The sequence below is a fragment of the Alosa alosa genome, chromosome 17 (assembly GCF_017589495.1).
Source record: "Alosa alosa isolate M-15738 ecotype Scorff River chromosome 17, AALO_Geno_1.1, whole genome shotgun sequence".
Taxonomy (NCBI): Eukaryota; Metazoa; Chordata; class Actinopteri; order Clupeiformes; family Clupeidae; genus Alosa; species Alosa alosa.
In genome coordinates, this window is record NC_063205.1 from 6,041,675 (window position 1) to 6,056,370 (window position 14,696).

The following is a 14,696-nucleotide window of genomic DNA, read 5'->3' on the forward strand; positions in this document are numbered from 1 at the left end:
GACTTGTGCCGCAACTTGGTAATGGAACTGTCTTTGCAAGGTCTCCCTGCTCACAGGAAAACTTACATTCAACAGACTCAGGCTGAAATGCTTTACCTTATCATTAGAGAGTACTTTTACAGAGAAGGAGATATTTAAGTCAGTATAAACACTCTGGCAGTAACAGCAGTCTGAGACCACACTGTCTCATTTTTGAATGAAATCAGATCAGTGGCAGAATAAACCTCCTTTGCTTCAAGGCGTTTCAGCCTCTGTGTTGCTCCTCCCACTGCTCTCTCTCTCTCTCTTTCTGTCTCTCACTCTAATTTATCACTTCAGCCCACCTCACTTTTTTTTCTCCATGGTTCTCTTGTTCGCACCATCCTGGTACTCACTGCCTATTCCTCCCTTCCTTGTCATTTCCTCTTATTCTTAATCTTCTTTGTAGTATTATTGCTTATAGACAGTGGATAATGAATGTAGCGTTAGGGCTCTGTGTGGCTGTTAGAGTGAACGCTTAAGTGTGGGTTTGGAGAGATGTGAGTGGGCAGCTGCTGATGGTTATATTTAGGCTCACTCTTAGCATTTCCCATACTCACAATGTGTTCATATTTGTCTGTGTGTGTGTGTGTGTGTACTCACATGTTCACATGAATGTTTGCATGTTTGTGTACCAAGGGCCTGTTTGTCTCATTATCTTTTTATGGGTGTCTTATCTATCTATGACAGACGTGCCTATTTGTGTTCTTTGCTGTAGTCACTTTCTGCATGTAGATTGGTGTGAGGTAGGTGGGTGTCGACAGCTTGTTGCAAGGGGCTGGATTATGCCTTGTGCAGCGCTGTTCACAGAAATCCTTTGCAAACAAAACGTCACACACCTGCCACACTCAGCACACTGGTTCAACTGGTCCAATCACTGACCAACTCATTATTTTGCTGATCAAACACACACACACACATGTATACACTCTTAGACACACAAGATGTATATATGCAATGCATATATATTGACTATGTTGACTTTGTTGACTATTTCCACTGGCATACTTCTATACTGTAGAAATACCACCAACACATTTCTACAGCTGCAGCCTTAACTGAAGATGGGGTTATTAGCCCATGAAACTCTAAAGCAGCCTGCCTATGTGAAAATCAGGAGCATATCGTGAGCAACGGAGTATATCAACATATCATGAACATCACATGATGTTCAAGTTGCACCAACAAAGTGCAGCTTCTGTTGTCATGATAAAGAAATCTGAAGTCAAGAGGGTACAAAGTCCATGAATGCATCCCATTTTCAAACTGAAACTAATTCTGTGTGCCACACTCACAGAGATTTCATTAAAACCACAAAATATGACCTCAGAGAATGTTATCTCAGCACTCTGTGAACAAAGCATTATCTCAGAAACAGATGAACTTTGGCAGACGAGAGACACAGGCCAACTGCTATAAAACAAGAACATGACAAAGAGAAGGATTTCCATTAACCAGAAATGGTTGTGTTCTAGCCCTCGTCTAAGTGAGTAAATATATTTTACATAAGTCTACATCACATGTACACTAGGTCAGGAAAAGGATACAGACTGCCCAACAGATTACGATGTTAAATTCGCTCTACTGTCAACTTAACGTTTCTATTAGTGCCCAAAGATTATGATGTTTGCTTCACTCTGAAATCTTTACGTCTCTACTTATACTTAGATTACGATGTTAAATGTTTGATTCTCATGAAGAACATTGTGTTATTTGTTGGAATAATTTAGAATACTTGGAACTTGGAATTCTATACTTGGATTAAAATACAGTGATGTGGAAGAGGAGCCATAATGATTTAACTTACAGACCAGGACTAAAAGACCTCTTTACTTGGCTTTTTACTTGGTTTTATGTGAACTGGTTCACATAAAACACCCAGGCCTATAACCTTGAGCAGTTTCTTGTTTTTCTTGTTTAGGGGAGATACATTTCAGATTACAGATCACCTTGTTTAGGGGAGATACTTTTCTGATTACATCACCTCTCATTCTTTCAGTTATTTCACCTGTTATTCATGAGGGTTCAGTGAATGAACATGAAATGTGAATTCCTGAATCCGTAATATGGCTGAGTTAAGGTGGCTAGACATTAACATACCCTAAATTCTCTGCTTGCTGGTGAGTAGGCCTACTTGTCTTCATGACATGAGCCTCCACACAGCATAACCAGCACTTTCTCTCAAGAAGATACATTAACCTTTGGCATGTGACCTTCATTTACAGTGGTCATAAAAGCAGGCTTTTTTCTTAGACAGGTCAACATCAACATACTACAAAATTCCTTAACCCAGCTTTATCACTGGTCTTAAAGGACAGTGCGGCCTGCAAATTCATTTAATCAATGTGTGTGTGGATTGCTGCACAGCTGGTGATATCTGATGGATATCAAGGATGTCAGATAAAAGATTCACCATGCAGGGTAAAACTCAATTACTGCCTAAAATATACACAGTATCATACACACAGATGTATACAGCAACCCCCTGCCCCCAACCTACCCCATAATATGCTTAACATTCAAGGACCCTCCAAAGTGACCAGTTTGTCTGGGACACCAAGTGAGTTTTCTTCACCACTCCATGAGCAAACACAGTCCCCTGGTTGTGGTGGCTGTTATGCATCACAAAGCCCTGCAGACCATTAAGAATGAATGGGTCTGTATCCCTGCTAAACACATTGTTGTTGTGTCAGCACACACCTGTATCACCAGGGCAATTCATAAGGCAAACACTAAACAGGGTTCCAGGAGGGCACGTGAAATACAAAACACCTTTGCTGTAAGTTTCTTCTGCTAGACAGTAACTATAGGGCAAGAAACACCAAGAACTTGTTTGGAATTAAGCTGGATTGTTTGGAAAACTCCTTTAATATATTATATTTCAAAGGGGCTTTGAGTATGCAGGATAAGCAACCAGATGATTGGTCTTGTGGCGAAGCTCAGCATGCTATGCTTGATTGTGGGTAAATAATGCAAGATGCTAGTGATGTAGTACTCGAGTCCGGTCTCGGACTCGAGACCAATTTCTGCTTTTTCGGTCTCGTCTCGGACTCGTTCCTTCAAAGACTCGGTCTTGACTCTGTCTCGGACCACAGTGGGAGGAGAAGGACTCGTAATTTCAGACCGAGTCCTCGAGACCAACGCACTTTTTATGTTCATATAAAAAAACAGACAACACATAACAACAATAATAACTAGACTGCATTTCCGGCGGGAACTGCGAAAGTGTGCTTGCCCTGGTCCGGTCAGCAACGTGAGCGGACAGTGGCATACGCTATGCTGAACCTGGCTTGATCCAGGCATTGTAACAGTGCCTTTCAATGTTGGAGCAGTGGCAATATCTCAAAAGCTCTAGGAGAGGGCTATTCAACTATTGGCTTGCGGGCTGAATGCGATTTGTTGGATTTTACCTTTGGCCTGCCTTCGAATTTAGCTTCTATGACTGAGATCAAATCAATAAAATAAAATGACAGCAGTGATTGAAATGACAGCAGTGAAATGATGCCTCTTGCGCCTCTCAAACTGGGCTATCAGGTAACCTACAGTACAACAGAAATTATGAAATATGACCAAGGCATTAAAAAGCTGCTTGTTTGTCAGGATACTTTTTCACTGATTTATTTAAAAAAAAATATGAGCTATGAGTGTGAATGTTATATATTCCATCCCACAAATTATGTTTTACTGGTTTATTTCACAAATAATCGATATAGATTTGCTCTATAAAGACCTTATGTCTGTTTGGGATTGTTTTGTGAGCCTATTGATGTAGCCTATCTCAGAATAAAGGAATACTTCATATTACTCTAAACCACCGTCTGTAAATCAACTGTATACTACTGTCTACATTGCACTATATTTCTTAACCTGTCTCTGTATGTTTCATCACCTTTCTATACTTTGCCTCACATTGCAACACAGCTCAGATCTTTGGTTGCTATGAAAGCCAGTCGTTCTAAATGGATGGTTGCTATGGCCAAAGGCCAGTTCTATCTCTGCCGTTGTCAAGCGGGCATATCGTAGAATTCTGATTAACCTTATCTTAAAACATCTCTATTTTACTTAGCCCACTTCCATACAGTGGGTCCCATTAAGAAGTGGCCACTTCATTCCGCGCTTACCGTGATACACACAGCAGCATTAAATTAATCTGTCACCATGCGCCTATGCCTCGTTTGCAAAGAAAACATTTTAATTTGATTCACATGAAACGTTACATTTCATGTACATGTTGACCATGAGTAGGCTAGTTTTGGTTGTTGGTGGTGTTATTGCATCCCTTAGTTATGCCTACAATGCAAGTTCCCTCGCGATTGGAAGCTCCTGTAGACAATAGTAGACGCATTTCAAAACATCGCGTTAGGAGTCCTTGCCACTTCTTTTAAGCTGTCACAGACGTAGGTGCTACTTTTAGGGCTAAAGTGCTTCGTGAATTACTGTTAGTAAAAAAAAAAGCAGTCCTAAAGTTACACGCGTGGCGAGTTCACAGTGCAAGTATCTCATATCAAATGACCATGGCATTACACTAAACAACATAAATCCCAATTAGCAACATAGCACTACATCTCCTCCTCCCTATAGCTAGCCACACAAGAAATTAGTGATACTAAATCTCTGCTTAGCATGCTTCTCCGCTTAGCATTCTAATAACAGAAGGGGCACATTTATGTTGACCACTACAACATGACTCATTATGTCTGTAACGTTAACTGTATAAAACACTTACTTTCATAAAAGACGCATACCATCCAGCACATGGAAACCGATATTTTAGGTTCTTGGCCACAAACTCAAAACGTGTCTCTCTGAAGCCCTGTTCTAGAATGCTCTGAAGGCTGTGTTGCTAAGGCAACATCAAATAAACGAAATGATAGTCTTTCAGTATTAAATGTGTACGTGTGATTCCGAATGGATGTGTGTGGTTTGCAATTAGAATAAATAAGAAATAACATTTCCAATAATTTCCCATAATAAATTACATAATATTTGCACCTTCCTTACTTGTGAATCTCACACCGTATTTCAAGTAGGCTACACTAGTGAAATGTAATACAAGCGTTGCCACCTAAGCGTTCAGATAGTTCTAGGCTATTTAACATTAGCATTGACATTGCTTGTTTATTCTTTTCGTCAACTCCATGCTTTTAGGAAAACAATCTTTTTATCATAGTACCCTCTTCAATGGCGATTACCAGCTCGTTTTTTGTAACAGAGATAGCTGTTTATTATCCCTAGGTTTACAGAAATACCTATTCATATTAATACGTAGCCTATGGAGTGCTGCCGACCACTGTTCATTCTGCCCAGAATGCCTTGCATGTCTTTACAACAAAACAACACCTAAATGCCCGTAAACATATGCATTTGCATACTTGTAGCATTTTTAATAATACTCTCCCATCATGATATGTAACAATAATGAAAAATTTAATTTGAATACCGTCAATGTGAAAACAACTCTATTATGTAAGCTATATATAGCTACTGTTCTCCTTTCTAAATCAGTTAAGTAAGTCCATACTATCCCATGGCAGAGCAAGGATATCTTGATTGGGCAATGTTTCCTGGAGACATTGGGTGTCTTCCAAACGGGAGACAGAGACCTACTGCCTCCCTACATGGAAGCTGTCTCACTAGACATGAATTTGGATTAAATGCATAGAATCTTTGGTTAATGATGTGAGTTACAAAGGCCTGAAAAAATTAGCTTTATGGGTGGTTTAGTTTTACCAAATATCAGACCAGACGCTATTAATGGTTACAACAATGGCAAATCAGATAGTTTGTTTTTTTTTTTTTTTTTGACATTTTTTCAGCAGCCATGCATCCGCCATGTTTGTTTACCTTTCACACTGTTTCAGTCCCAGTTCATGAAGTATACAAAATTATTTGGGAATTCTAAGATATCTTAAAAGGCAGCAGAATTTGTTTTTCGGTTTCGACAGTGTTCCCCCAGTTAGATATCTTAAAAGGCAGATATACCCGGAGACATTGTGCACATGGAAGTTTAGAGGGTGAATGATGTGAGTTACCAAAACCCGTGGGTTTTGCCAAATGATGGAAACTTTTGGAATATTTCTTTTTTTTTTTTTTTTTTTTGCCATGCACCCTCACACTGGAGTCCCCAGTTCATATACAAAATTTCGAAAACAGTGTTCCTGAATAAATCCTTCCTGTTTGAGCTTAGCGCCCGATTTCATTTGGCTGAGGACGGGCAAACGCTTTTGAAAATCAAAAATCCTTCCGTCCAAGGATAATGTACGTCAAGTTTAGGTGGCGTTGGGACCAAATTTGTGACCTGTGAAAATTTAGTTTCGCTTTCTGTTCAATCCAATATGGCGGACAAACGGCACGCCCACCTGACGTCATCTTCGCGACCAACTTACACCGTACTGACGGACGTTTTAAAGTTGGAACGGTGTCTCTGTCTCAAAGGGCCCAGGCTAGGGCTGACAAAAAAATTAGGGAGACGGGAAAAATAATAATAAAACTTAAGAAGAACAATAAGTGTGCTGCTTTGCAAGCACACTTAATAAAATGCAATGTTGACCGGCATTATTTGAAAATGACATCCCATGGTGCAATGCAAAGATACTGCCGTCAGAGCCGTTTATTTATCTCTATGGCTCTGCTGCCGGTGAGTGTCTGTAGGTTAGCATAGTCCATATTAAGACTTTAAGACTGCTCCTCTAAACAATTCCCAATCTAGCTTAGTCTGTAGGCCTAACTTAATTATTAACTGGGGTGATATTAAATTATGAATATTAAAACTGACATTTTTTTATGGTCTTGGTCTCGACTCGGTCTTGACTCCTAAAGGACTCGCTCTCGACTCGGACTTGCTTCCTCAAAGACTCGGTCTTGACTCGGACTCGACTGTATTTGAAAACCAACAGACTCGGTCTCGACCCTTCAAAGACTCGGCCTTGACTTGGACTCGGCATAGGTGGTCTCGTCCCCATCACTACAAGATGCTTTGCTGTTGGTGTGCAATTTTAAAATGTATGTGGGCCATTCACCCAGGGATGCTGCTAGAATTGTTGGGGCACGTGAAATAATATAATAATCAATTATCAATAATGATGGTCATTAGTGCTGGGCGGTATACCGGTTCACACCGTATACCGGTGTATATTTTCGCTATGATATTCATTTTTAATATACCGCCATACCGGTGTATTTGATTACACAACGTTTGGAACGCTGCGCCGCGCGACAGTGTTTCAGACAGGACTTTTTTCACAGGCTTTTTTCAGGCTAACAAGACATCCACATCCACATGAAGTTAACGTTAGCCTACCACTAACGTCATGTAAACCACACAATAACAATACATTTCTGATAGGCCTATTTGACAGAGTAACCATATTAACAGAGGTTTTATTTTAAATTGTATCGTTTTCAAAAAAGTATAATTATTGCAAGTTGCACTACTTTTTGTATTGGTTTTATACAAGAAGTTTGTGAAATTTGCACAGTAAAAGTTCTGTATTTTGACTGCAATTGTCTTTGCATTCTGATTAGATTCTTCATTAGAATCATGAGTGGCTCTTTGTAAATAGCATCGTTTTCTGGGGCCATGCAAAACTGCATTACCAATAGTGTGGAGTTATTCTACATCATGACAGTAAAATAGACCATCCTTAGTCAATGTACTGCAGCAATTCCTCTCTCAACCTGTAGAAAATGCTGTGAACATCTGATTATGCATGGTAAAAAAATACCGTCATATACCGTGAAACCGTAAGAATTTTGAAAAATACAGTGATGTACATTTTTGGTCATACCGCCCAGCACTAATGGTCATTATGTTCTAGTGTTAGGCCATTGGGATTGTCCTAACTTTCCCCTGCCTCATGATGAGAAATTGATGAGACAAGCCAACAAAAGTCCAAAACAGAAAATTGTCCACAAGGAACAGACATTGATATTAATATTCCAGCTATGACAAAGACCGATAAATTCAAGACTATAGATTGGCATTAAAAAGTTTAGCAGTAAAGGGCAAAAATAGCTCATTGTGATATAAATATTCATTTAAATTATGATAGCTGCTGTGTGATAACACTAAGGTGACTCAGACATATGTGTGATAAATGTATTTACTTACTTTACATCATCTCAATAGTTCCTCAATAAAACATTCTCATGAATACAAATTGAAACTTCAGATAAGGAAGGTGTTGAGGAAGTCTCACCTGATTCTCACATGAGCACTAATGTAATACACCAACAAACTGTTATACCTTTTGGATAATTCATGACTTATTTTTGATAATAAATTGACTATATTTGGTCAGTCCTCAAGAAATATGTTGCCTTAAGTATACAGATGCTGACACTGAGGAAACAGACATGTTGTCTGCGTGTTAGGAGCAGTGGTTGATGATTCACTGTTTCCTCATTCTTTTATGAGTTCTGGCTTCTGGTACTACAGACCCACCCATGCAGCCAGCTGGAACTAGTGCAGGTTTAGCCTGCTTTCATCTGTCCCTAAACTCAGTGAAAGGCATGTAAATGGTTTTGTAAACTTGCAGACCTCTTAAGAATGTTGATTATGCCACACACATTTGGAGCTGCTTGCATAAATCTTGCAAATGGAGACAGGTGGCTTCAGAGGAAGTAGACCAGAAAGTCCCGTCTGTCAGATGCCAGCTACTGGGTACTGGATGAGCTCCACTGCTCCATTTGGTTACACGTCTTCAGGTTATTACCAACTCATCCCCATATTAAGCCAGCACTGACCTTCGAGAGATGCCAAGGTGTGGCATTATCAGAAAGACAATAATTTTGTATGGGGGGGCTGAGATACAAGGGCTTAAAAAGTAATTATTTCAACCAGGCCTAACGAGAATCCATCTGGACTCAATTGCTCAGGTACTTATGGCCCTGTTTATGTTTGTCATCCTATTAGCAACACATTTCCAGAGCGGACATGGATTAATGCATGGCACAATTCTAACTGAATGAGTCTCAAGTAGCCTGATTGTGAAACTCTTCTGTTGTTGAGTAGGCTAGCAACGAACAAAACACCACTAAGCAACAGGAGGCATGTTTTCACGACACGCAAAACTACTTGGCTCTTTTGTGATGGAAACAATTAAAGGAATTTTACCCAAAGTCATCTGTGGGTGTTTCAGGCAGGAAAACATTATCTGTGGCACCAGCATTGCATTAATTAGGTGTTGGATACATAATTCTCTTTAACACATTAAGCAGCCTGAGATTGTGTGGTGTCTCTGGATGTAGGCCTAGGTCTAGATCCATAACTGCTTACCTCAGCACACAAAACCATCAGAGGCTTTGGTTGGCTGTCCTAACTACAGTCCAGTCCAATGCACAGGCCTGGTAAAAACTTCTCAAAGTCCTGTTTGAAACCTTAAAAAGACCAGCAAAGGCCATGTTTTTTATAGTATTAGGTTAGCATCTATTAAAACAAGGCTACATCCTCCAGAATGATTAAATACTGACCAAAAAGGGCTTCATCATGACATGTCAGTTGAAGCCATCTACCAGTGGACAGATTTCTGCTTGCCTGTGAGTGGTTGAGCGCTACGGTGCATGACAAAAGGAGTGACGCATTGCGGGTACGAACGGACCAATCAGAGGAGACCATACGGCCAAATTGCTAAACATAATCCTACGCTATCAAATAGTCCTTTATGTGTTTAGTAGTTAAATGCAGACATGCTATCAGAATCCAACTTGTTTTCTTACCACAGCGAAACACGACACTTAAAAACAAATATCGTTTTTAAAAATAATCTAATTGTGGCTAAAGCGATTGGTATCCAGATTGAAACAGAGCAGGCGGATTGACACAGGTGTAGGGGAGGTGTTTATGTACAACCGTCAAGGCGGGTCTGAGTTTACCGACGTTCATACATTTGTGTCTGTGGCGGAGTGTGGAGCCCCAAGTAGTTTGAAAATGGTAAGTCCTTAACTAAAATTTGAAGTTGCTGAATGTTTTTTTAGAACACAGTAGATATTTCATATATGGTGAATCAGAGAATGTGTAGTAGGGGCGATGAATGGTTATGTTATAATAAGGCAGTTTTTGAAGTTGGCCCAATTGTTTCTTGAGCCGGGAAATGGCGGGACCCACACAGTTGATTAAAAGTAGGTGCTCCTGAGTCCAAGTACTTGACGGTGCTTGTAATTCTGGATGCATAAACGTTGCACACATAATGGAACATTACTAACGAGTAATCCGCTAATCGCAAGGTTATACTTTATGGATATAACGTTCATGTTAATCTGTCAACGGGCGTGTAACGTTAACGACAAATGCGCTTCCCCATTTAAGCTTGCATGAACTTGCAAGCTAACGTTTGCCACTGCGTGCCTTTTTGGAGTGTTTGAATGAGTGAAGTTAGAGTATTCACTGACTTCTTTACAAATTGGTTAACCTTACATAAACTATATTGTAGGTTGTTAAGGTAATTTACCCTCATTGAGGTGTTGCATAGTTTACGTGTTTAACTTCGACACGCGGAGTTGGGCGACCCGTAACGTTATAGCTATCATAACTAGCTTTGAAACCTTTTTGAAATAACATTTTTTTCCCTTAACATTTAGCTTCTAGACTATCTGCTACTCATTGCGGTAGCACACTAGGATGGTCATTTATACGAACAATACCACCAGTTTGTTTGGGGTGTGTCACAGTAGATTAGTAAACGTTAAAGTTAGTTAATAGTTACGCTTCTTAACTAAGGCCTAAATGTTTTTTAGCACCCTAAAATATTCAAACTAATTTAGCTGCTAACGTTACTAGTTTGCCAGTGTTGTTGATGAAAGCGTGTGCATTGATGGCCAGGATTAGCAGATGTTTGACGTTAACGTCAGTTAGCAACTGCTAATATTAAAATGTGCCAAGGTAACTTATTCTTTTTTTTATCTTTGGCGGACCAAGGTAACTAAAAGTTAGCACGTTTTACTATGCGTTTTACTACGCAAAGGTTAGCGTGAACGCGCTAGGATCGGCTTTGCTGGCTAGTTATTTATAATTGCAGATGTTAACGTAACCGAAAATCCTTCCTAGCTAGCGTAGGTTACGTTTGCTAATGTTAGTCGGGGTTGCTTTGCGAAGACTGAGACGCTAACATGACGTTTACAATATTATTGACTGGCAGTGAAGATGGGCAGCATTAGCAGACATGAGTGCTGCCTAACATTATGCTGTTGTCTCATAATCTTAGCTGTTAAAGCCAGTGTTACAAATTTTAAACGTTACATTTTTAAAGAAGCCTGAACTCACGTTAAATGTTATTCATGCCAGTTAACCTGTAACGTTATGCTTATTAGTGTTCAACTTTATACACGTCTAGCTAACGTTAACACATTTGGTCACAGTTTTCCATGTTAATTGCGTCTAACGTTAATATTAACGTTCGCGACTTTGGACCAGCCCAACTACGTTTAAGCAGCCCTGATTTTACTTCCGTAAATTAACGTTAGCAGTGAAGTTCACCTAAAAATGGTCGGTAGGCCAAAGCACTATGCGGAGGGTTTAGAGTGAACCTTTCTATCTTTAGCTGACGGGAGGTAACCTATCCTTGTCCCGGCCACTGCTAATGTGTAAATCTGCTGCGGGATGCCGCTCAAGAATGCCATGCAATGCCCGTTGAGCACTTTCGCATGATTACTAGTAAGTTACATTGATGGCACGGTCACAACTGGCCCAGAAAGTAAGGATGCATGAAGACTTAGCATAAGTGTGTTTGGAGTATTTATGAAGGCTATTGGTGATCTGTTTCCCCCCCTTTAGGCTGATCAACTGACAGAGGAACAGATCGCTGGTAAGCACTTTCAACCCTTGTGACTTATTATTTTTCTGCCTGTCTTGTCAGATTGGGTTTTGGCCAAGTATTTCCAACTTGCCATATTTATTGGTGTGTGTACTTTAATTCAGCTGTCTTAGCACATACTCAATTTTCTTTGGAGTTTGAGTGCTCAAGTAACCCACATTGTTGAACTGTTAAGATGAGCAGAGCACAGTTCTGCATTTTGTGCAAGGCCTTAAGACCGACCCATCATATCCCTCTACTGGATAGTGCTGGTTTCCAAAGGTCCTAGAACTGCCCTTATGCTACCATGTACCACCTCCCTAGTTCTTCCACCACAGTCCAGTCACCTGAAAGTGTATAACACTCTGCATTTTATTCTGCTTCAAAGGCTCCACTCCAAACCATTATGCTGTGGTGTAAACACTAGGAAATGTTTTGATGGCTACAGGAATATTTTGTACACAGGGCAGCTCAGCTGATTGTGTCACTGACTTTGGAGTGGTAGTGAGTGCTAGACTCATGCTTTCAGTTTAAGTTTGACATCCCAGTGTCAACCTGTATATATGATCTTACTGTGGAAGCTGGCTATGTGTGTGTGAGGGGCTCTCAGCTCTTGTACTTCATTTCTCTCTTCTCTACAGAATTCAAAGAGGCATTCTCGTTATTCGACAAAGATGGCGATGGCACCATCACCACCAAAGAACTGGGCACAGTCATGCGCTCGCTGGGCCAGAACCCAACAGAGGCAGAGCTGCAGGACATGATCAATGAGGTGGATGCTGATGGTAAGCGCGTCTTCCATCACACGTTGCTTTAGTAAGGCCCTGTGACCATGCTGGAGTCTAATGTACTCTCTTGTTCCTCCTTTCTAGGTAACGGAACAATAGACTTCCCTGAATTTCTGACCATGATGGCAAGGAAGATGAAGGACACTGATAGTGAAGAGGAGATCAGAGAAGCCTTCCGTGTATTTGACAAGGTAGCCTTCTTGAGGGATATTAACATTTGTTAATGGTTTCAAGTTTTGTCCACAAATGTACACATGGTTGCCATGTTGGAATATGGAAAATTATTTTTGCAGCCTAGTAAGACAACCAATGTGTTCTCTTGTAGCTTTGGAAAAATCATAGAATATTATGTAACTGACCCAAATATCAGCCCATGATTCTACATGTAATTTATCCAACAGCAGCTTTTATGGAACTAAGGACTACTGTAATGTAATATTAGAATAATAATGTAAATATTATCATTGAGATTGTGTGAAAGTCATAGAACATGTTTGAGATTTTGTATTTTACACATTCAGCTCAATGGGCACTGGAGAGGTATTGATATTGGGGAAATTGTAATATCCTGTTTCAGACTGGGATCTGCAAAGCTGTTAAACTGTTATAAAAGTAATAGTAGTAGTAGTAAAAGTAATTTAGCTGTTTTAAGTGCAGTAATGCTTATGGTTAACTTGTAACTGGTCTTTTTAAATTGTTATGTGTGGTGATGAATGCTGCCCACAATTCAGTATTGATTATATGATCAGAGTATTGAAGTGTCTTAATGGGTACCAATGTATACTCACAAGGTGTTTCTGAAAGGGCTTAAGATCTTAATCACGTCTAAACAACATACTTTATAATGTGGGTCCCTTGCAAAGACAAGTAAATTTTGTTGTATTGTAGGAGGTTGTTTGACTGGTGTAAAGGTGGCTGGTGTTTAAACTGTGTGACTAACCAAGCGTCTGTCCACAGGATGGCAACGGCTACATCAGCGCTGCAGAGCTGCGTCACGTCATGACCAACTTGGGAGAGAAGCTGACAGATGAGGAAGTCGACGAGATGATTAGAGAAGCTGACATTGACGGAGATGGCCAAGTCAACTATGAAGGTAAGGGACCTGGGGGCCATGGTAGCTCCTACTGAAACTGTTTGCTGATGTAATGGTACATAATCACCTGACCTCACTATGTCATTGTGCTTTTTTTTTTTTCTCTACAGAGTTTGTACAGATGATGACAGCGAAATGAAGGCCTTGTACAGAACTTCTTGTAAAAAAATTACTTGCCTTTTCTTTGTTTGTAATATCTGTAAAATGTTTTAATTTGATGTCTCAGCCCCAGCCCATACCCCAGCTGTCCAAAGGCTCTGCATGTTTACTGCTCTAGAGTCCTCCTGTCTCCTCCTGTCGCCCCATCAGTGCTCAGACACTGAAACGGCTCTTCGCTGCACCTGGGCCTGCTGGCACCCCAACTTTTTTGGGGACTCCTGCTTGCCCCTCCCAGATTTGGAATGGTGGTAGGCGGAGGTTACGTCTGATGGAGAGTTGGGTGTCTTGTGACTGTTGGCATGTTTTTCCTTTTTTTTTTTTTTTTTTCCCTCTATCTTTTTTCTCTTTTCTCCCCTCTCTGGAGGAGCCTCTGCATGGGCAATGGACTACGCATATTAATGGAGACAAGTCCTCAGCATTGCAGTGCTGCAATCATACACGAGTTAAATACTACTGGGTTTAACCTTTATGGCCAAGTACTCGTACACTAAACTCTTTGTATTTGTTGGTCTCTCCAGGTTCTTATGATGCTTTTTAATTAGTCACCTTTCTTTTCTTTTTTTATCAGCTTATGGCACAGCCATGCCTCAAAGAATCCATTCCAAGTTGTATATTTGTTTTCCAATAAAATTAACAATTAACCCAAGCAGAGATGTCTTTTCTGTCGTACGGTTTGAACATTATTGATTTTATTGATCTGTATATTGGGAGATAAAAATGGAAATCATGATTAGGGTGCTATTCATTGTAGATGTAGACCAAGGCTTCCTTGTGGAGTTCATTTGAAATTAATATTCTGGGTGACTTTAAATAGTGCAGTGGGCCCCATTGCACTCAATGGGAAAAACT

The 14,696-nt window shown here is 40.2% G+C and overlaps 1 protein-coding gene across 1 annotated transcript; it reads left to right on the forward strand.

The window, feature by feature from the left end:
- The first annotated feature begins 9,766 nt into the window (after positions 1 to 9,766).
- calm2b (calmodulin 2b, (phosphorylase kinase, delta)) lies at positions 9,767 to 14,493 on the forward strand. Its single transcript, XM_048268059.1, has 6 exons — positions 9,767 to 9,949; positions 11,789 to 11,819; positions 12,449 to 12,592; positions 12,680 to 12,786; positions 13,553 to 13,688; positions 13,799 to 14,493. Exons 1-6 carry the CDS (start codon positions 9,860 to 9,862, stop codon positions 13,825 to 13,827), a joined length of 537 nt encoding a protein of 178 aa, XP_048124016.1. The 5' UTR covers positions 9,767 to 9,859; the 3' UTR covers positions 13,828 to 14,493.
- Positions 14,494 to 14,696: the final 203 nt, after the last annotated feature.

Coding starts and splice junctions, on each gene's coding strand:
- calm2b (XM_048268059.1), top strand. CDS start 9,860: ATGTACAACCGTCAAGGCGGGTCTGAGTTTACCGACGTTCATACATTT. Junction 12,593..12,679: donor CAATGAGGTGGATGCTGATG/GTAAGCGCGTCT, acceptor CCTCCTTTCTAG/GTAACGGAACAATAGACTTC. Junction 12,787..13,552: donor CCTTCCGTGTATTTGACAAG/GTAGCCTTCTTG, acceptor GTCTGTCCACAG/GATGGCAACGGCTACATCAG.